The sequence below is a fragment of the Glycine soja genome, chromosome 8 (assembly GCF_004193775.1).
Source record: "Glycine soja cultivar W05 chromosome 8, ASM419377v2, whole genome shotgun sequence".
Classification (NCBI taxonomy): domain Eukaryota; kingdom Viridiplantae; phylum Streptophyta; class Magnoliopsida; order Fabales; family Fabaceae; genus Glycine; species Glycine soja.
The window spans coordinates 6,780,498-6,804,238 of NC_041009.1; the positions used below are offsets into that span (position 1 = coordinate 6,780,498).

Genomic DNA, 23,741 nt, shown 5'->3' on the forward strand with positions numbered 1-23,741 from the left:
TCCTTTAATTTGTTTTCAATTTCATTTCATTTTATTTTCGTGGTTTTAGCATTTCAATACAGTTTCCCTACTTTTAGCGCTTCATAGAGATGTTTTTGCATTGATTTGGAGCACAAGCACAAATAGTATGACAATTGAATTTTCCGTAACTGCTGCTTCGGCCTAATTCTTATTTAAAAAAAAAAAAAAAAGATTTTCACATAAAGTGTTTTGCTGCAATGGAATTTTCATGTCATTGGCAAATCTCTCGTGGAAATAGAAAACAGTGAAAGTTGTAAGTTGCAACTATAATAAAGTAGTTATTTTCAAAAACCAGAAAAAGCCAAGCATGACTCAACTAACCAATGGTCGTGGAAACAAAATAAAGCATTCAATCATTCATGTCCTTGTTTAGGTACAATGACTGTTAAATTAAAATAGCAAGCCAAAGAATACCAGAGATAAAATAAAATACCAAGCCAAAATGTACGAAAAAAAGAGAACCCTTTTGCTGATAGCACTAACCCAAAATACTTTGTTGTATATTAATCCTCCTCAAAAAAAAAAAAAGTTTAACAGTAACTTTGTATCATAATTGAAGAAACTATATCATGAACCAGAAAGTCTAAAACTGCAGAACTTTCCCTATTTCTTGAGTGTCTCCATGAAGTTATTAGTTAATACTATCACTATAAGTCTATAACCATTATTACTATAAGTTACTGTTTTCAAACATGTCAAATCAATTAACAGAGACCTTTCTTTGGTGGCTGATCTTGACACTATCCTCCCCTTCTCTAATAGCTGTTTGTATGTGGAACTGCTGCTGCGTACTGACTGTCCAGAACATCAATCACCCTGTTGGCTATGGCACTTGCATAGACTGAAGAACCTTCCATTATCTACCTCAGTGAAACAAGTCACATTTAAACACACAACCACAACAATGTGACAATTCTATTCATGCGAGGAATTTATAATTATAACTACCTAGTTAGTTTTTATGTCAAATGAAATAATACCACCAACCTTGCTATTGAACAAGAAACTGCAATATTCACCAACATGTCCACCTGCAACATGGTGAAGCTCCAGCTGAAGTTCATCCAGAACCTTGGAGACAAACAGCAGGCAGTTGATCTTCTTCCTCTGGAAGAGTTTGATTGTGACATCGTCGTCGATGATACGGACATCAACCTCGCTGTCTTTGGATTTCCTCTGGAGCCATGAGGTCCTTATGCCCCCATCTGGATCACCAAAAGGCTTAATGTTGCAGCTCTCAGCAGCATCTTCCTCTGTTTTGGGCCTCTTGCACCTGTCCTTCGCATATCTTTTCTTCTCCACCAGTAGTTTGAGCTCATTGACTGTTCTAATCAGCTCCCTTATATAGTCAATGGCATCCCCCACCACAGATGCTCTATCAGTCTGTGTTAAAACAAACCCAACCAATATAGCTTCATCAGTTGATCCATATATTTTCAGTCCATGTAAATAGAACAATGTCCACTTTTAATTCTTCAAAAATGAATCTTTCTTTTTGGTCTTCCATTTATAGAAATTATCATATTTTCATAAACAAGAAACCAAAAAAATTAATTTTTGTGAAGGACAAGGAAATCTGACATGTTTTCATAAATAAGAGATCAAAAGAAGACAATTTGTTAGAGACTAAAAAGGGAGAGTGTTCTATTAGGGATTAAAAACATAAATAACCAGAAAAAAGAATGTAGCATGTTATTTATTAGTTAGAAAATTGATAGATGGTGTATACCTTGGTGGGGCTTGGGATGAGATTCCTCAAGATTTTGTATTTTCCATTGAGTTGCTCTCTTCTTTGTTTCTCAGTTGCAAAATGTTTGGTAGCTTTGCCTCTCCTTCCTTTGCCAACAGAAGGTGTGAGTGTGACCCTGTTGAATTCCAGCACTCCCATGTCAAGCTGGCTTCCATCACCCTCCATCTCATCCCCTCCACCAAAGAGTGAGCCATTCCTCGAGTTTGTTGGCAAGCTATAGCCGCGGGGGAGAGACTGAAACAGCTCTCTGAGTGCTGGAGGCTGAGGAGGAAGGTTCAGATGGAATAGAGGATCATACAAAACTGAGGATGCACTTGTGTTTTCTGATCCTATGGGAAGATCTCCAAGAAAGGCCATTGGATTCTGAAAGTTTGGTGTGTTCTGAGTTGGGTTTGTGAGGCAAATGGAGGGATTGGTGAGCAAAGATGAGGCTGAGCATCTTGGCATGTGGAGAAGGTTTAGGAGATCTGGTGAAGGGTAAGGAGGGTCTAGTATGGAAGAGGGGTTGTTGTAGCTTTGGCTGCAGTTTTGAGTCTCAAATTGCTGAAATTGTTGTTCATTTTGTTGTTGCTGTTGTGTTTGTTCTGTGTGATTAGCATAGGCCATGTCTTGTAATTCCTGAACAATAGTAGGGTCCCAAGTGGACTGCTGATAGGGAAATGCATCAATGACCTCTTGCACCAAATGATTATCCATGTTGTTGTTGTTGTTGATGTAGGAGTTTCCCATGTTCAAACCAAGATGCTGTGGAAGTGGGATTTCAATAGATGTGGCAGTTACTCCACTTGCATAAGTGGAGACATGATCTTGTTGGTGTTGTGGATTGTGATGGTTACAGGAGAGCTCCTCCACAGAAAGCCTGAGATTCTCTTCAAGGCTATTATTGATGCTGTTTGTGGTGGTGTTTCCTACAACAACCATAGGTGATGAAGGAGGTAGAGTTTGAGGAAAGTTATCCTTCAGAGAGGGTACACTTTCTCCCGTTGTGTTGGGATCAAAGCAACCGGTTTGATCATGCATTTTTGGCCTGTCTCCTGTACTCATTGGTCTCTCTGCAGTAGTAGTTGACACAAATCAACAAAATCACATATTTAAAATTAAACAAAAAGAACATACCATGCGAGTGAATACCAAAAATATCACCCAAGAAAGAGAAAAGACACAACAGTGAGTCTTAGAGACACCAGAATTTCAACATTCACTGAAAAATGTTTTGAGATTTGATAATTTGAATCTTGTTTTGCTGTAAATGGTTCTAGCTAGCACCAAATTGAAAATTTGAGGCTATTAAATCAAGAAAGTAATTACTTGTTATGGTACTTGTAAATTACCTATACTAGAAGGAAAGAAAACTAAATAACATGCAGAGTAGGAAACAGTAGTTTCATATAGACAATGTGGGACAGAGTTATTTGGAATTCTTTCGTTTCTTTTTCAAAGAAAAAGTTTGTTGTGAGAAAGTAGAAGGTGGTAGGAACAATAGGGGTACTTAAAAATGGCAAATATCTCAATGTATAGTTTAATATTTTTTTAGGCATAGGAATTGGAAGAAAAAGGGATCGTTCAGTTACAAGCAATTCGGTCAGATTCTTGCTTCCAGGGGCCCACATGCTCAGTTTCACGAGAAATTTTTAAAGACCATTATAGTTGAGTCACATTTGATTGAACTTGGTTAAAATGAGTTTTTAGGTAGTAAGGTTTGATTTAATGGGCTCATTTAGAAAAGAAAAAATTATCGTGTTGAAATAAGTTGAAAAATATTCCCCTCAAAAAATAAAAAGTTGAAAAATATTTGTGGAGGAATAATTAATCTTGATTGCAGACATGAAAAACACTTCATTAAAAGAGAAAAAAAAATAATTTTAATGATTTCTAAAATTCTAAAGAATCACTGAATATCATTAATGCTCATAAAACAAAGTGTTTATTTAATAAGCTATAAAAGTCTTCATAATGTTCCAACTGCATCCCCTTTGCCACCTGCTTTGGTAAATGCATTATAAATAAATCACACAAGTTTTACGTGATTCGATTAAATAACTATATTTACGGATTAAAATATTACTATCAAAACAAAATTACAGAATAATATTTGTAAACATTTTTAATCTCCTCCGCGCCACAATTCTCCACCACTACTTACCAATAGTCTATTAATTTTCCCTTTCTCAAAAGAAAAAAAAAATTCAAGTACGTACAACTCTTTTTCTTTCTTTCTTTCTTTTATTTAATTTGGGGTGGGGGTATATTAGTACTTACAGATTTTGAGGAGCTGCTTTACAATAAATTATGCATTTTAAAATAAAATAAACTCTCATTTTAAAATTTGTCACCACCACATCACCTAAGATTAATCTCACTTTAATTCATCTATCAGGATTCAATTCTGATGAAAAGCAAACCCATTTCTTACATAACGTGATACTAATTACAACACATAAATTTATAAATAAAAAATAACTTTCATTTGTAATTAATCTTCAAATTATAAATTTGGATCAAATACCATAATATATAATTATGCGTGCCGATTAATTGAATTTAAAAGATTATACAATAAAGTTTAGATTACATTCTGAACTATACATTGATATTATTACTGTCCATAATTTTCCATATAAAATGCTGATAGTCTTTTTGGTACAGCAGTTCCCTGTGCCTCCTGAGCATCCAGTTTTGCAACTGCCTCTTTACATTCTTCTTTAAGATGGACATGTACATCTCTTTCCTAAACAGTGTCCTAAACTGATACGTTGTCCTGTCTCCTATTTCAACTGTATCGTGTAACAGATGGCTAAAATGTTATATAATATTTAATATTTAATACGTTTGGGGCATGGAAACAAAATGGATATTGAAAATTGAGTAATGTTATTTTTATATAAATTTTAATAAGGAAAGAGACGAGAGAAGGAAAAAAAATGAGATAAAGAGTGATGTGTGTTATAATATAATCAGAGAAAAGAATTCGTCTTATTACTGAAATGAATGTCTGTGTGTACACACACACATACAGAGGAACTAACTAATTGAAATCATAAAAGAGAAATAACAAGAAAATAATAACTACTCCTATAGCCACTTTTAGCTTCATTTACATTTATAATTTTCTTTTAATTGCCTTTAAGTTACATGTTTTTCTTCAATTCTTCAAATTAATTTGATCGTTGCTTTCTTGTCCTTTTATAAGTTTTTGTATTTGCAATTCAAGTTTACAATTATTTTCATTTTCTTTACATTTCTTAATATTTTCCTTCATCTTTTGAAGGTCCTTTTTGAAATTCCCCTAGTTTAATAGTTAATTATGCATGGATAACGTAAACAATTTTATTTTATTATCCAATCATATATGATCATTAATATAACTTTTAATTAATGTAATTATATTCACAAAGGATAGGGTGCGTTAGTGACACAAATCTTGCACCATTCAAGAGGACTATTACACTGTTATTTTTTTTATAATTACATCGTTGAAGAGGATAGGGTGCATTGCTGGCCATGAGATCCAGTCCTTCTTTGATAACTCGTAGACGGAGATGTTAGAGATCGAAAAAGAGGGTGTCGCAATGGACATGCACGCATTGTGTTGTCTGAAGAAGAAGGAAAAAGTAACCTGAGAAAGAAATGGGAGGAAGAGGAAGGGTTCCCTTGTTTTTTAGTTCTATTAGATTCTGTGCATATTTTTTGTTCCAAATCTAATTATGATTTAGTTGAATTTTATGTGTTTTTATTCATGTTTTGATTATCTAATTTTGTTTGTCTACCCACCCAAATAGAAAACGCCGCCACACGATGGTCATAATGGTGGCATGGGGTAAGAAAGAGGTAAAGGCTGACTGAGGAGAGAAACTAAGCGTAAAACAGAAGAAAAAAAATAGAGAAAAAGGAAAAGAAAAATCTTGATCATTAATTATTTTTTAAAAAAGACATCTAACTTCAAAAAAATCTTCTTTCACGTGGTAAGACATATCCTTTTCATGAAAAATCTTTAGAAGAATGTGATTTAGAGTTAATCGAGCATTTCTTTTTTTTTAATATTTGTATTTTTTTTCCTTTTAATTCTACTCTTTTACTATCATAAATTATTTTATTCAAATGAATATTTGTCAATTATAAATCCTTTTTTATTTTTTTCAATTTTTTTATACCTGCTTGTCTATCTAAGCCTCTAACACATCTTTGTTTTCGTCCGTCATTATTATTGTAAAAGCTAATAAATTTATTATACATAATAATTTATAATTAAATGATATTTGTAGTATATAATTTTTTTGGAAGACAATAATAGTGTATAATTATTTTACGCTATTAGTTTACTTTAGTTTTTATCTTGATTTTACATGCTTTATTTTCATTGGCTATTTTGATTAGTACTTACCTCCTTTTCAATTTATTTCATCATATTCACTTAATTTTGCAAATCTTTACCGTGTTTATCAAGTCCTTTCATTGCTTTATTCGTTAATTCTTCGCAATTTTATTTTATTCACGTTAATCAAATAATGTTTTGCTTCCAAATTCTTGTACTTATTCGGTCTTGCCAAGTTATATTGTTTGATAACCAAATTAAAATTGGTTATTCATTCTTTTTTTTGAAAAGGCAAAATGAATTCCATTATAGAAAGGTACGAAGGTGATGCGTAAAATAGGTATCAAGTAAAAGTAAATATACCCTACACAATAATAATACTGAAATTAAAAGTGTGGATATCATATCATAAAAACTAGTTATATTCTCAAATAATATAAATCACATAAATTAAATAATTTTTATTAAAAATCATAACTTTATAATTTTAACACTTTTTTTTATGAATATTGTATGATTTTATAGTTTTTAATAAATTTGAACTAATAGAAAAAAGTGCATTAGAAGAAGTGTTTTATGGAGTGTATTGTTAAAATTCTTCTATATTATTTTTGTTGTATCACTAATGGATATAAAATTTCTAACATATTTAATAATTATAATAAATTAAATTTAATGAATATAATTATTTAATAATATTATTAAATTAATTTTACATTTCATTTAATAAATATAGTACTCTCTTTATCCCAAAAAAGTATTATCCAATGCTATTTTACATAGATAAAGAAAAATTAATAAATAAATAAATAATAATAATTTTACAAAACTGACATCATTATTAATATTACATTAAAAAAATTGTTAGAAATATTTCCTCCATTTATAATTATAAGATCTTTTTTCATAAATTTATTTGAATATTTTATAAGACTCTTTTCTAATTTCTAAATATATATTCTCTAAACATTATTGTGAAATAATTAAGTAAATAGAGAGATAAGAAAAAATAATTTTAAAATAATAGTAAAAATAATTGACATATTTAATACAAATAACTAAATTTATTATTTTCTAATTTTAGGGTAAATTCTATAACTTCATATTATTTTAGGATAATTTTTTTTAAATACGAAACTTATTTTGGGACGAGTATTTAATAACATATATTGTAATTAATTTTCCATATTTGTTTATGAGATTTTTGAAGTGTTTGCATCGTAATTAATAACTTTTTATTTGGGGATTATTAAATATGAAAGTATTTATTTTATTTTACCTAAACGCTTTGAGATAGTATATTTCATTAAAAGTTATGATAAAAAATTCAAATAATTTGTTATGATAATATATTTTTAACTTTCATATTTACGCAAGATTTGATTAAATATTAGAAAATTATGAAAATTATTTTTTAAAAAAATTTTAAAAACTTGTAACAAAATTATGAAGTTATAGAATAAAATGTTGATTAAATATTTTTTTGATTTGACCTATGGGTTAGGGCGTTAGGCTATGGGTTGACTAGTTACAGACCAAGCCCAATAATTGACTTGTATATGATTCCCGGTCAATTTAAGAGTACATTGATCACACACATATAGAAATAAATTTTCAGAAAATGAATGCACGGAGAAATAAGAAGACAAATAACAAGGAATAAAAAAAATGAAAGTATGAAAAATTATTTTACCATACCTATATAAAAACTAGTTTTTTTATTTTATAAAATTGAAAAATATATCAAGCACATGTTATTGGTTGATTGTTGATCATTTTTTTATTTGACTTTGTTTTTGGTCCGAAAAATATATAAAATTGAAATTATATGGGTTCAAATTTATGGTATCTTATCAAAAGACAATTGACTCCCGTGCAATGAATTGGTAAAATTATATTTAAACCTTGTCGTTTTCTTCCCCTTTGTCAATCTTTCGTCTTCCGTTACACGTGCAAAAAAACCAAACAAGATATCTACGCATTTAAAAAATTCAATATATTTTGTAAATTTTATTCCTAGTTTGAAAACCTTCCAAAACAAAATTATATTTTCCAAATTATGTTTTCTCAAATATGGTACTCTTAGGTGCTTTACAGAAAAATATTTACACAATTCTATGTATCCTCATCTCAAAATAAAAAAAAAAAATCTTTTAATATACCCAAAAAGTAATAATAGGATGAATGCTTTCTCAGTTTGAGTTTTATCAATTTTGGAATTGACCGTTGTGGAGACAAATTTGTACTAGTCAACTCCCTCTAAGCTTAGATGAATCGGCTTATATAAGCATTTTAAGAGTTCACATTCTCACACACGTACGCATCAAGAGTTAGAAAGAAAAAAAAAAAAAACTTTAGTCATCTTTGTTGTTACATTTTCTCATTAAGGTTAAAAGAATGTATCCTTCAAACTTGGGTGGTTCAGGTCGTGGTAATCGTCTCAATCATGCTACGGTATCTAAACTCGAAGCGTAAGATCACCAATCCTTTGTTCTTGAAAACTTTTTTTTTCTTTTTTTCTTTTTTAAATCTAGGTTTCAGTAGATTCCTGTTTTAGGGTTGAAAGATAAGAAAAGTGTCACCTTTATGAATGTATGAAACAGAAACAATAATATGTACTTTTCACATAATCACATAAGAAGTTATATTTCATAATTTAATTTTAATTCTTTTACACTCTTATTTTTTATATTTATTTTAAGTATTTTTATTTTTTAGCACATTAATTATTATATTGTTTTCTTTTCATATCTCTTCACAAAAACGTATTTCCTTTTAGAGAGGTGTCAAACAATATTTATCCTTCGTAATTCAATCTTTTTCATTTTATTTTTAACGAGTTCCAAGGTTTTTCCCCTTTATTGGATGAGAATAATTAATAACTTTTCAAAAAAAAATTCGGTTTAATCTTTTCCTAAATTTCTTTTAAGCATAAAGCTTTGAGCCTTTGACGTTCCTTAATTAGCTGCATCCATCATCCATTTTTTTCATGGTTTGAAAATACCACAAACATTTTGTGCCTCTTTTTTATGATATGCTTGAGTGGGATCGAGTTTTTCTAATGCTTGTTTTTTTCCCCCACTAGAACCTATCCACCTGGATTTCATCATCCAAGTCATCAACTAGTGTTGGTTATTCTTTGATTATGATTATCCAATGATTGTGATCGTTTGTTTTTCATTTTCAATATTTTTTTGGATTAAAAGCTTACTTCTGGTTAAGTATATGAATTAATTGTATGCCTTGTTTATTAATTTATTCATGATGGATTTTTATTTTCCATTCTTTTTACTTTCAAGTTGGCATTGTAATTTGCATGTTGATAGTTTGCAAGATTTTGTATATATGCTTAAATACTTGTACAGTTATTTATGAAAAATGTGTAGCTCCCCAAAATAATGAAAGATATCTTGCAATTTAGTCGAGATACACCCTAATTTTTTTTCACACCTTTGTTAGTTTGCTTAAATTAAAGTTTAATGAAAGTTCGCTTCTTCTGTTAATTAATCAGAGTATTTTGTTGTATTTAGCCCCTCGTTAAATGTATATATTGATAATTAATGTACCTCACTCTAGTTCCTTATATGTCATGAATAAAAAATCTTACAAGATGGCACTATATAGATGCATTTATCAAAGTTTCAAATTTGATTTGAAACTTCAATTGCATTTGTGACATTAAAGTTTTGGGAATGTTAAAATCACATTGCAATTCCAATTATGCTGGAGTTGAACATGCTGTACGGTTAGGTGATTTATCCCAAGTTTAAATCTCCATAGCCTTGTCAATTTCTTGGGTTTGTGTGCCCTTAGAAACTTGTGAATTGGCATATCTTTTAGATTTTTAGATATAACATGACATACTATTTAGACATCCTTTCATGTATTCTATTGATGTTTATATATGCAAATATGCTTACATGTTTTCTTGTCTTGTTAATTATGGATTTCATTCATCATTTAGGCATGTAACCTGCCTATTTCATAACTAGACTTGTGTACATTGTTCGTATCTTTGTTCCGTAATTATTGATACATTTAAACTTTTTTGGTATTTGATATTTAACTCTCAATATTAATATTGTGAACTAGCTAATTAATATTTTCATTTTTGAAACACAGAATCTTCAGGGAATGCCCATATCCGAATGAAAATCGACGCCGTCAAATAAGTGAGGAGCTAGAGCTTAGTCTAAATCAAGTCAAATTTTGGTTTCAAAATAGGAAGACTAAACTAAAGGTAGTCTATTATTTTCTTTATGATGCTTCATTTTTAAGGACAATTATTTATACACTAGTTTTGTGTAATTTTCAGGCTATAAGTGAGCGAATAGATAACAATGCTCTTCGGCGTGAGAATGAAAACATACAATCAGAAAACCTATTAATGAGAGAGTCTCTGCAGAATGCATTCTGCTTATCTTGTGGGGGTCTACCCGTGGGATCAGTAGAGCGAAAACTTCAATTGCAATCATTAAAGGCAAAAAATATTCAATTAGCTAAAGAGGCAAGTAAACTCTTTTATTTAATTGATTCTCTTGTGATGTGAATAACACCCACATCAATGATTCATTCGTTTTTAATTGACAATATTTTATGAATTATTTTTCAGTATGAGAGAGTGTATGCACTTTTGGAAAACAATGGGGTAAATACGGATCTACCACTTCCTTCTTCTTCTTCATATGATACCTCAGGAGGAAGATTGCTAAACCCAATAGTTGGACTTCCTTCTCCTTATCAACATAGTCATGTTCTTAGTACTCCTGGTTTCAATCAAGATATTCCTGCTCCAGCTCCTGCTCTTGATTGCTATATTCCTGATCCTCCTAGTGATGATGTTGCACTTGATTATTGTATTCCTACTCCTGCTAGTGTTCTTGCGGTTGATCACTCTATTCCAGCTCTTGCTAGTGATCCTTGGCTTGGTCAAGATATTCCTCATCTTCCCACTCTTGCCACATTGGATCAAGATATTCCACCTCTTGGTCAAGATACTTCTACCCTTCCTCAGGATCATATGCCCAAGGATCTTGATCAAGAATTGGATGCATTGCGCGGAATTTTGAACAATGATTTGATATTCCAATCTATCATTAACCAAAGGATAGACCTGGACAATGCAATGATGTCACAAATTGCAAATAATGCAATCGAAGAGTTAATTAAGCTTTTGGATATGAACCAACCCTTCTGGTCTATACATGACTGGAAGTTAGTTCTTAAACGTGATAATTACCAAAGCATACTTGGTAGGAGACATTGCTTACCTGGACCTCATGCACGGATAGAATCCTCAAAAGATTCACGAATAGTGGACATGAATGCGGAACAACTTGTTCAAATGTTTATGAATTTGGTTAGCTCTTTTATCCCTTATTCTGTCAAAATTTTATTAGTTATCTACATATTTGAAATGTAGATACTTGATAATAAAGATTATGATATACATAGTCTAATCTTTCTAGGAAAAATGGGTTGATCTGTTCCCAACAATTGTTACAAAAGCCCAAACAATTCAAGTACTCGAAAACGGTTTGGTAGGAAATCGAAGTGGAGCTTTGTTGTTGGTATGTTTCCTTGAAAACTTTGCTTTATGTGACTATCTTTTTCCTTTGCTACAATCACTTCGAATTAGGTGATAAGTGAGGACTATTGATACAGATTAATGCAGAAATGCACATTCTTTCACATTTGGTTCCAACTCGACAATTCTACTTCCTTCGTTATTGTAAACAAATTAAAGAAGGTGTGTGGGTGATAGGGGATGTGTCAATTGATTCCTTAGAATACAAAACCATTGTTCCTCGCATTTGGAGGCGTCCATCTGGATGCCTCATTCAAGAAATGAATCACGGATTGTGCAAGGTAAGTTTGTAATTAAATTACATTAATTTTGACTTTACATATGTCTCTTCTCTAATTATATACTTTTAGCATTCACTTTTCCCTTTTCTTTTCCAGTCAAATTACTCATTAAGTCTCTTATTTTTCCCTTGTTTTCTTTTTCTTATTTCTTTTCCTCATGTCCATATCATATCTCATGATGGGGTTTAGTTTTCCTATTGTGATATCATTCTTTTGCTTTTAAAAAAAAATCTCATGATGGGGTGTGAGAGAATCAATTTTGAATTACATTTCTGAAATAGAATATAACAAGATACAAACATGTTTACTTATGTATGCTAAAAATGGATTAGTGAATGTCACATATTTATGCTCAATTTAGCTTAATTATTTTTGAGAATTAAGTGCTACTAGGCTACTAGCTAAAATCTTGACATAAATTTTGATAAAAATATTTTTCAAAGAAACTAAGTATTGTTGAACCTTGATCATACATCATATTTCCTCAATTTTGATGCTCTATGTAACACTATGCAAGTTAAAACAAACATTTGTTGATGTCTAGTTTAATTCTAATAGGTTTCTTGGGTGGAGCACGTGGAAGTGGATGATAAGATGCAAACTCACCAGCTTTTCACTGATGTTATTTGTTGCAATAATGCATATGGAGCAGAAAGATGGCTTTCGACACTTAAAAGAATGTGTGAGAGATTTGCATGCGCTTCAGCTGAAACTATACCCAGTTGTGACGAGTCTGGAGAAGGTTGGTTACTCTTCGTTATTTTTGCTCCCAAACTTCTACCCATACGTAACTCTATGCTATATTAATTTAGTTTATTTAATATGCGACCTATATTTTTTTATTATTTGTTCATATCTAAGTCTATGATATTCGTTGTTCTCAGCCATTTTATCACTTGAAGGAAAGAAGAGTGTGATGCACTTGGCTCATCGAATGGTTAAGACTTTTTGCCGCACTTTAGACGTGTCAGATTGTGAGAACTTCCCATATTTAACGAGGATGATGAATAATGGTGAGGTTACAATAATTGTTCGCAAGAATAACTCAGAACAAGATGTGCCACAAGGCTTGATTCTCAGTGCTGCTACCTCTTTTCTACTTCCGCACTCTCCAGAAAATGTTTTTGACTTCTTGATAGACAACAAGAAACGAGCTAAGGTTCAAAACCCAAAATTATAAAGCATATGTTTTATTTCATAGTAAATTCTATTCTTGCATTACACAATCATTAATACTTTTATTTTTTTTCTTTTCTTTCTTTGTAGTGGGAACCTTTTTGGTATGGAAAGCCAGGGCACGAGATTCAACGCATCTCAACTGGAAATAATCCAGGAAATTTCATTTCAATTACGAAGGTAGCATACTTGCTATTTTCTATTTCAGTTTCATGCATGTTTCAATGCTATAGACAGAACTAAATTAGTATATATTTCAATTAGTTTATATCACCATAAAAATAAATAATTACAACATGTGTTTATAAGTTAAACTCATTATTGAAACTGATAAAATAATGTGTTTCTGAGTCAATAAAGATTTAAAAAAGTGTGATAATTTGATGTAATTAAAATAACATAGCGTATCTACATTAGATTTTGCAACTTGTTATGTATGAATATTTTATATAGTACCAAACAAAATATGAGCATTTTTTAGTATTATTTTAATGTGTACTTCTCTAATAATTAGTACTCTTCAGTTAAGCTTCTCTTATATTTTATCATAAAAAAATTAAAATAAGAAAAAACCAGACTTGATAAGAAAATAAGAGTAACATACTGCATCACTTTTTTCTTTCTTTCTTGTCGATCATATATCATATAGTACAAAACATGGTGGGTTAATTGATGCTATATATCTTTGAGGAATGTTATCACTATATATACACGTGATTCTCTTTAGAAACGACACACATTAAGGGTGTGACCAAAAGAATGATGTTTAATGCTTAGAATAAATATAGTTGAATGGTTATTGTTGTCACTTCAAGTAAATTAATTGAATAATGATACACTTACAATAAGATTTTACAACACCTTTTATAATTTTTTTTTTCTCTATCTCTTTTCATCATATAACTTATCGAATACCTTTTTCTTTTTTTTCTTCCTCTCTTCAATTTTAAACTTTGTTCTACAAAACTTATGTATGAGTAGTGTTATCCAAATTCATTTCAATTATTCGTGTGGTGCAGGCTCTTGGCCCCAGTGATAACAATATGATAGTTCTTCAAGAAAGTTATGCAGATGGTTTGGGATCTATGATGGTATACTCAGCTTTTGATACGGAGACAATGAATTTTGCCATGAGGGGAGAAGACACGTCACAGTTGTTGGTTCTTCCCTCTGGCTTTACCATATCTGGGGATGGTCATTCAAATGCTTTTGAAGGACAATCTAGACAAGTGGTGTCAAAAGGTTCATTGGTTACTCTAATGTTACAAGTTCTAGCTTCTAGTACTCCTAGCATGGACATGATAGACATGGAATTTGTAGGTTCTGTCACTACACTTGTGTCCTCAACAGTGGAGAAAATTAAAGCTGCTTTGAATTGTTCCAATTAAACAATTTTGGAAGGAAGAAAATGAAAGATTTTGTTATTGTTATTCTAAACTGTTGGCAGATACCACTCTACTTTTAAGAAATTCACCAAAAAAAAAAATGTTTGAAGTTACTAGAAGTAGAACATCTGCTTGCAAGATATTTACAAAAAATAATTGTATTATTTATTTGTAGATTTGGATTAATTAATTATAAAATATTTTTTAATTATTATATATATATATATATATATCAATTATGAAAATTATTAATTTAATCTAATTAATTGATGGATTTGTTATTAGACATCACCTCGTAAGACATCATATGATATATAAAACTAAGAAATAAGTTATATTAAGATATATAATATTGAAAAGTATAAGTTATTTTTTATTTGATTTTATAATATTATATTTTTATTTGGTAATAATAGTAAATATATTTGCAATTTTGATCTTTCATTTAAGTTATATATGATATATAATTTTCATTAAGTTATATTATATTGTGATTTAGTAAATTATTTTGGTGTACTTTTTTAATTTATTTTTGAAACTCAAAGCCTACCCGAAAATCTCATTATTAACTAACATTAAATAATTTGATCTAAGAATGCCCTATATGCTAAACACTTCATTCCACACCTACTTTACGAAATTCTTCTCTTTTCTTTTTTCCTGGATTTATTTTTCGCTTGCTAGATTTTGTTGCCTCAGTTTTCGTGACACTCCTGTTGTTGTATCTTGAGGAGCATGCGGAGTACGTCACAGATAAGTCCTTTGGGCCTATGCTCTTACCATATGAGTGGATAAGATTCTTTAGTGATCCTATTGAGAAAGAGAGACAAATTTTGCAATTTTTTTATGAGATATTTTGTTAACTAGCTGGGCTCATGATTTTCATTGTTTACATTAAGAAGCTTTCAAATTTGACATTTTGTTTCTATTTTTTACGTTTATTTTTGTTTCTAAATAATGTTTATTATATATGCGTTCATAAAGAAAGGATTTTGTTTTGTTGATTCTCGACAATAACTCAATCCAGATCCAGGTCATTCAAAACATAAGTCTTAGTACGACCAATCAATTAGTCAAATTAAGTTAATATATATATGATATTCATAATTAATATAAATAATAATTCAAAAAGTATATTATAAATAATTGGTTAATACTCATTACAAGTAAATAACCATATTCTTTGAATACATCCACAAGCAAATGTTGAATACAATGTAGAACATTAGCCAAAACTCCATGTTGTCTTTATTCCAAAACTAAAGTACATCTTGAAAATATATTACTTCGAATTTGAGCAATTCAAAGCATCTTTAATTTTCTCCACAGTTGAGGTCACGAGTGTATTAATAGAACCTATTAATTTCATGTCTACATTATCTATTTTAGATGTACTGGATGCCAAAAGTTGAAACATTAGAGTCACCAACGAACCTCTTGATTGACCAACTTGTCCAGATTGTCCTTCAGGAACTTTATTTGATTGGTAATCCCAAGATATGGTAAGGCCAGAGGGAAGAATCGGAAACAGTGATGTGTCTTCTCCCTTCATGATCAAATCCAATCCTTCCATATAAAAAGGAGCGAATACCAACATGGATCCCAAAGCATCTACATAACTTTCTTGGAGAATCACCATATTGTTCTCTTTAGGGATGAAAGGCTGCACCACATATATGAACAATTAATTGAAATGAATTTGGATGATAATACTCGATCATTTATAAATATTGTAAACCAAAGTTCAAAATTTAAAAGAGAGATATGAAAAAAAAAAATAAAGAATAGATAAGATGATTGATATGATGAAAAGAAATAGAGAAAAAAATAAATATAAAAGTAGTATATGTAAAAGCTTATTGTGGATGTATCATTATTCAATAAATTTAACCAAAGAACCAACAACTCTTATTCTAGTATTTATTTTAAGCATTAAACATATTTTTTTTGCCACATCCTTAATGTGTATGGAGTAATGTTTCTAAAGAGATTCACGTCTATAGTGATAGCATGCGCCTCAAATCTTATACCTTGCTTAAGAAATCAGAATACAGTTCTACTAATTAAGGCCAACTTAATGTTGTACAATTATAATTATTAGCAGCATCAAAACAATCTACGAAATGCTTCTAATTCCAAATTATTTCACTCTAACTCCCTTTTAACCAAAATTAAGTTAAAAAATTATTTCACTCTAACAAGTTAAAATTCTATATGAAATAGATATAACAAGTATGTACCCGCATGATTGAAATACAATTTCCAGGATTGCTTCCAGTTGAGATTCGTTGAATCTCGTGCCCTGCACTTCCATCGCATAGAGTATCCCACTACAACGAAAATATTATGAAAGTATATTAATGGTTCTGTAATGCAAGATTGAAATTTAGTATCAAATAGAATACATGTATATGAATTTTAGGCTTTGAACCTTGGCTCGTTTGTTGTTGTCTATCAAGTTATCGAAAACAATTTGTGGAGAGAGTGGAACCCGAAAGCAGGTAGCAGCACCAATGATCGTGCCTTTAGGCTCATTTGGCCCTGTGTGATTCACGCGAATGGATAACTTAACCCCATTGTTGTTCATCCGGGTTAAATTTGGGAAATTTGGATTGTCTTGCATGTCCAAATTCCCACAAAACATTTTCACCATACGATGCGTTAGGTGCATTATGTTTCTTTTTACGTCGGGCGATCTAACAACTGAGAAAATGAACAGCGGACTTAGATATGAACAAATAATAATGATCACAAATTAAATAAATTAAAATTAGAATAACTTTGGATCGAGCAAAGAAAATAAAGAGTAACCAACCTCCTCCAGTCTCACAACTAGGTATAGTTTTAGCTGAGTAGCTTGCAAACCTTTCGCACATTCTTTCAAGGGTCATAACCCATCTGTCTGCTCCATATGCGTTATTCCCACAAATAGCATCTCTGAAAAGATTGTGGGTTTGCATCTTTTCATTCACTTCCACGTGCTCCATCCATGAAACCTATCAAAATTAGACGTAGTAGTATCAACAAAAGTTTGTTTTGACTTGCATGCGATTAGAGCATCCAAAGAAAGGATATGATCGAGGTTCAACAATACCCTACAAACGGTGGAGCTAGCAATGAATGAAAACAACTTTTAATTCTAAAAAACAAGTTGAATGAAAGACATGAAGTCCCAGTAAATTAATTATTAGATGGATCTGCACATTGCATATAGGCCATAAATAATTAGTCACCTAGTAAGTTGTAACAATATATATGTGACATTTATTCATTTTGAGCATAAGTAAACATGTCTATATTTAGTTATTCTATTTCAGCAATGTAATTAAAAATTGATTCTCACGGTGTGAGATGGACGCGAGGAAGAGAAATGAGAAAAAAGAAAGAAAAACTAATTAGTTGTAATTGTAAATTAAAAAGAAAAAAAAAGTTGTTGTTGAAAGGATCCAAGCGAAAAAGGATATGTAAAAGTTAATGTATTTTACTAATTTACCATGCACAATCCCTCAGACGACTTTTCTTGAATCAGGCATCCAGATGGAAGCTTTCGAGCGTGAGAAACAGTAGTTTTGTATGTTGAAGAATCAATTGACACATCCCCTATGACCCATATACCTACTTCAATTTGTTTACAATAACGAAGGAAGAGAAATTCCCGACTTGGAACCAAATGTGAAAGAATGTGCATTTCTGCATTCACCTGTGCAAATTAAAGAGTCCTTGCTTATTATCACCTAATTCAAAGTGATTATGAAAAAAGGAAAGAAAAAAAATGACATAAAGCAAGGTTTTCAGGAACACATACCAACTGTAGAGCTCCATTTCTGTTTCCTGATGAACCACTTTCAAGTACTTGAATTGTTTGAGCTTTTTTAACAATTGTTGGGAATAGATCAACCCATTTGTCCTAGAAAGATTAGAGTATAATACATATCAATATATCATTATCGTTATGAGTATCTATATTTCAAATATGTAGATAATAACCATAAAATATTTGACAAAATAAGAAGGGTTAGAAGAGCTAACCGAATTTAAGAACATTTCAACGAGTTGTGCCCCACTCATTTTCACAACTCGTGAATCTTTCGACGATTCCATTCGTACATGAGGTCCACTTAAGCAATTGCTCCTACCAAATATCCTTTTGTAGCAATCATGCCGAAGATTGAATTTCCCATCTAGTAAAGATCTAAACCAGAAGGGCTCGTTCAAACTGAGAAGTTTCATCAATTCTTCCATTGCATCTTCTGCAATCTTCAACATTTGTACACTATCCATATCTTTAATTAGGCTCTTCATTGGTTGGGGTAACATATCATTGTTTAGAATTTGAACTGCATCCAACTCTAGAGCAGAAAGGTTATTGTTTGAATTGTTAGACACTTGATGAATTTCTTTCTCAGCGGAAGGAATGCTATTATTTTGATCGTGAGGATGAATCATTGCGGGAAGATTTCGATCAAGAGCAGTAACCAAAGCTGGAATATTATAATCAAAACTTGAAATCAAAGGAGAATTATCTCCAATGAGAGTGGGATCATCAAGAGTAGGAATGTGTTGATCAATGGTAGGAGCAGGGTTAATGTCTTGATTATGGCTAGGAGGGCTAACAATAGGATTATCCTGAAAAGGAGTTGGAATTGCGGCAGGAATATAATGGTTATCATGGTTAGAAATGAATTGATTATGAGCAGGAATTCCAACTGGTTGATTTAGTAAACTTCCTCCTAAGGCATCATGTGATGAAGAAGAAGGAAGGACAGGAAGTAGTGCTGGATTAATATTTATCCCATTTTTTGCCATAAGTGAGGTTATCCTCTCGCACTGAAAAACAAGTAATAAATGAATATCAATTAATAATGAATTAATCATTAGTGTGTAAGATAATCAATTAAATAAAATAGATTTTTTTTGTCCTATGTTATGGGTGTCTTCCAATAAATCAAAAATTGATCTTATTTGAAATATGTGACTCACCTTGGTCTAAATGAATTTTACAAAATAATTTACTAACCTCTTTAGTTAATAGAATATTTTCCCCCCTTAAGACTTGCAAGGAAAGTTGATGCTTTACTGGTTCCATGGCTCGACCCCCACAAGATCCGCATGAAAGATTCTCCAAAGTCTCTCTCATTTTGTTGTTTTCCGATTGTATCCTTTCATTCTCAAGCCGAAGAGCATCTGTATCTAATCGCTCATTTATAGTCTGAAAATTGCATGAAATTGACGTATAAAATGATCAGCAGATTATTATTTAGCTAAGGATGTAAGATAATTGTCATTAAAAATGAAGTATGATGAAAAAAAAATACCCTTATATGCGTCTTCTTGTTTTGAAACCAAAATTTTACTTGTTCAGGATCAAGCCCGAGCTCCTCGCCTATTTGACGGCGTCGCACTTCATTTGGATGTGTGCATTCCTTGAATATTCTGTATTTCAAAAAATGAAAATATCAATTAGCTAGTCAAAATTATTGTGAGATAGTTATAAATATCAAATACCAAAAAAGAAAAATACTATGCATCAATATTTAGGATATATTTATGTAGCAGAGATACAAACAATTAATATATGAATGAAATCCATAATTAACGAGACAAGAAAACACGCAAGTGTATTTAATTTGCATATATAGGCATCAATAAATACATGAAGGATATCTAAGCAGTATGTTATGTATCAGAAGACAATTCAGAAAGAAATTGCTAACAGGTCACAAACCCAAGAAATTGACAAAGCTAGTTACTAGTTAGATTTAAAATTTTGATAAATTACCTATTTTATGTCTATGAATGTATGCATTTTTTAACAAAACATGGATTCAGTGTTTTTTTTTTGTGTTTTTAGTACTGTTCTCTGGTCAAGTATTATCTTGATGATACATATCCTTAAAATAAATATAATTTATTTACCTTAAAATTTCTCAGATAAAACTAGGGACCAAATCAGATTTTGCGGGATAATAATCAAAGAAAATAAAAATATTTTACATAACCCAATATATCTCTCTGTTAATGCTTATTGACCGAAACAAAAATTAAATCATTTTACAGGAACTAAAGTCAATGATTCAAAATTTTAGAAAGATAAGAAAATAAAGAATTAATTACTAATAAAAAGAAAGAGACCATGTTTGTCGACTTTTCAAATCAAGAGAAAAAATAATGGGCAATGTTTGCAGCTAAAGAGCAACAAAAGAATTAAGTCCCCTTAAAACTTAATGCTTAAATTGTTTGATGACGACAGATAAAAATATGATTGTCCAACAAAATTGATTATGAGAAGTTAATTACTCATCCGATAACGGGGATAATAACTTGAAACTCGTTAAAATTGAAAAACATTGAATTAGAAGCGCAAAAATATTGTTTGACACCCCTCTAAAAGGTCATATGTGCATGAAAGTAAAGAAAATATTAAAAGAAAAAATATAATAAATAATATGGCAAAAAGACATTAAAATACTTAAATAAATAGTACAAAAGGAGGATCACAAGCACACTTTTTTCCATTGTTTTAGATTTATTCCAATCTATAAAATTTTAAATGAACTCATTAAATAAGACTTAAAAATCTATAATTTTTTATGATTTTTAATAAATTTCACTCTATAATAAAGAGTGTATTAGAGAATACTATTGTTTTTCCTATATTTAAAAACTTTTTAACTAGTTTACAAGAATTAAACAAATTGATTAATTTAATTGATAATATTATTTTGTTAAAATATACATTTTTTAAAATTATTCTTAAAATTATTGGATCTCATCATCTCACTTTTTTTACCTAATTAATTAATTATTAATGTGTGTTAGTAATTTTCCTTGATATATACATAGAAGAAAAAGTATGAATTTATGTTCATTAATAGTATTTACTATTTATTGACTACAAAAATTATAAAATACTCTCTTTTTCTAATGAACTGCCGTTTAAAGTTTGTTTGCACTCACCCATTGTGAATTTACTTTCCCAATACATTTATTTCTCTCTGCACTAATAGCTATTCTTTACGTTTCTATATATCCACCAAATTACTGACCAATAAGTAATTATTTCATCTTTGAAATATTTAATTATTCATTTAAAAATATGTAAAATAATTAATGTGGGTAAAGATATAGTAGTAATTGACAACAAATAATCTTAAACTTTAATTACAAATAAAAAGAAACATTTTTTCTTCAAAATTATTACAATTAAAAAGAAATAGAGGGAGTAATTAAGGATATATTCATAAAAAAATAATTAATTCAAAAAAGTAATTTATACAAACAGACAAGTAAATTGCTACAAAGATGTATTTTAGAGAGACAAAAGTAGTATACATGCTGCAACCATTTTTCATACAAAAATTAAGATTGAATTATGAAATAACTTCTTGCATGATTTTGTGAAAAGTGTAAACTATAATCGCAAAGTCGGCATAGGAAATTCCTCAAATTTTCACAAAAAGGTAACCTTTCTTAACCCTTGAACCCTAAAATTAATAGGCTTCCATTGAAAAGAAAGAGACTAAAAAAACACACAAAGATAAGAAAGAGGGAGAAAAAAAATGTTGTGAAGAGAGGATCGATTATCTTACTCCTCAAGTCTAGCAACCTTATCGCGACCATGACGATTACGCCAATGGTAATCACCTTGTTGACCACGACCTGATCCACCACCTGATTTTGAAGCACTCATTTCTTGTCAACCTTGGTATGGAAATGTATCTGCAAAGAGCCACCGACTAAAGCCTTAATGTTTTTAACTCTTATAAGTGTGAACTTCCGTTCGCTTATAAATGCCCATTGTCTGATCTTAAAGGATGTTGTCAAATGTTGAAATAAATGTGTACTTTTTCCCTCACTACAGCATTTATCACCTATCAGCGGAAACGGCTATGGAAAGTAAAACAATCTGTGTTGGAAGAATACCATATTTGAGAGAAAAGATAGTTTGAAAATTTGCAATTATAGAAGGTTTTTTCTTCCAAAGACTTCAGTTTTAAAGTTTACCAGACATAAAGAATGAAAGAAAATTAAAGTGGTTCTCAACCCCAAAAAAAACATGTATAGGAGTTAATACATTTATAAAAGTGGGTGATAACCTGATAGGATAAAGATCAAACTAGGAATAAAATCTTAAATAAATTGAAATTTTTAAACGGGTATATTTCTTGCATGTTGCCACGTGTAATGAGAGACCAAAGATCGAAGAAGGAAAGACAAGGACAAAATAATTAGAATTTAATTTAATCTTCATTGCATGTCTGTCAACATGAATTTTGATAAGATGTCATAAATTTTGACCCCATAGTCTCAATTTTATATATCCCGTGTCCTGACCAAAAACAAATTCAAATAAAAAAAGTAGTCACACCAACTAATAACATGTTGACAAAAAAAAAACCCAGCTAATAACAAGTTTTCATTTTTTTTTCAATTTTAAAATCGAAAAAAACAGGTATCGTAAAATAATTTTGAATACCTTTATTTTCTTTTATTCGTTGGTATTTGTCTTCTTATTTCTCCATATATGCAGCTTCTGAAAACTTTCTTTTTCAACTAACATCTTCTAAAAAACTTATAATTACATATTTAGGTGATGGATGTTACTCTCATAATTAACTAAAAAAAAGAAATTAAACTCTTAAAACTGGTCAAGAACATATACAACTCAGCTTTTTTTGGCTTGGTCTGTTGGAAATGGTCAACCCATAGACGTGTGACCCACAGATCAAACAATTTATAACTTCATAATTGTGTTAAAAGTTTTGTGAATTTTTAAAATGGTGGATTCTACGATTTTTTTTAATCAACATACGTTAAAATGAAAACTAATTACCATATTGGTTGATAAAAAAAAATATTTATTGAAATGAGTGATTTTTGTTGCATAGGAAATAAGAAGCGTCACCATATATTTTATCGTCACCATATATTTTACCTTGTCAGGTTTAGCATTGACTTGATCGACATTAAATATTCTTATTTAATAACTAAACATTTTCACTCAATTAGCTGATCCAAACAGAAAATTGTTTATTTTATTAAAAAAACATTTTTAAAAAAATAAGTTTAAATATAGTCTCCTATATTCTATTTTCATTCCTATATATTTTATTAATTTTTAGTTAATATTATAAAATATATAAGTAAAAAAATGAAGAGTATATCATAATTATAAAGTTTATAATGAAATATCAACGAAAGGTTAAACAATAAATATAACAATGTTCCA

The 23,741-nt window shown here is 30.2% G+C and overlaps 3 protein-coding genes across 3 annotated transcripts; 1 reads left to right on the forward strand and 2 right to left on the reverse strand.

Moving 5' to 3' along the window:
* Positions 1–393: 393 nt before the first annotated feature.
* Positions 394–2,892, reverse strand: LOC114424486 (transcription factor bHLH89-like). Its single transcript, XM_028391342.1, has 3 exons — positions 1,751–2,892; positions 1,009–1,404; positions 394–881 (listed from the first exon to the last, which is right to left on the reverse strand). Exons 1-3 carry the CDS (start codon positions 2,813–2,815, stop codon positions 777–779), a joined length of 1,566 nt encoding a protein of 521 aa, XP_028247143.1. The 5' UTR covers positions 2,816–2,892; the 3' UTR covers positions 394–776.
* Positions 2,893–8,480: 5,588 nt separating this feature from the next.
* Positions 8,481–14,515, forward strand: LOC114420865 (homeobox-leucine zipper protein HDG12-like). The gene is made up of 9 exons (XM_028386582.1): positions 8,481–8,537; positions 10,399–10,590; positions 10,696–11,442; positions 11,552–11,653; positions 11,748–11,951; positions 12,510–12,693; positions 12,836–13,110; positions 13,218–13,307; positions 14,147–14,515. The coding sequence occupies exons 1-9, from the start codon at positions 8,481–8,483 to the stop codon at positions 14,513–14,515; spliced, it is 2,220 nt and encodes a 739-aa protein (XP_028242383.1).
* A 1,201-nt stretch (positions 14,516–15,716) lies between these two features.
* LOC114420866 (homeobox-leucine zipper protein HDG11-like) lies at positions 15,717–22,202 on the reverse strand. Its single transcript, XM_028386583.1, has 10 exons — positions 22,102–22,202; positions 19,867–19,945; positions 19,530–19,721; positions 18,542–19,339; positions 18,318–18,419; positions 18,006–18,212; positions 17,328–17,508; positions 16,944–17,215; positions 16,753–16,842; positions 15,717–16,175 (listed from the first exon to the last, which is right to left on the reverse strand). Exons 1-10 carry the CDS (start codon positions 22,200–22,202, stop codon positions 15,795–15,797), a joined length of 2,403 nt encoding a protein of 800 aa, XP_028242384.1. The 3' UTR covers positions 15,717–15,794.
* Positions 22,203–23,741: the final 1,539 nt, after the last annotated feature.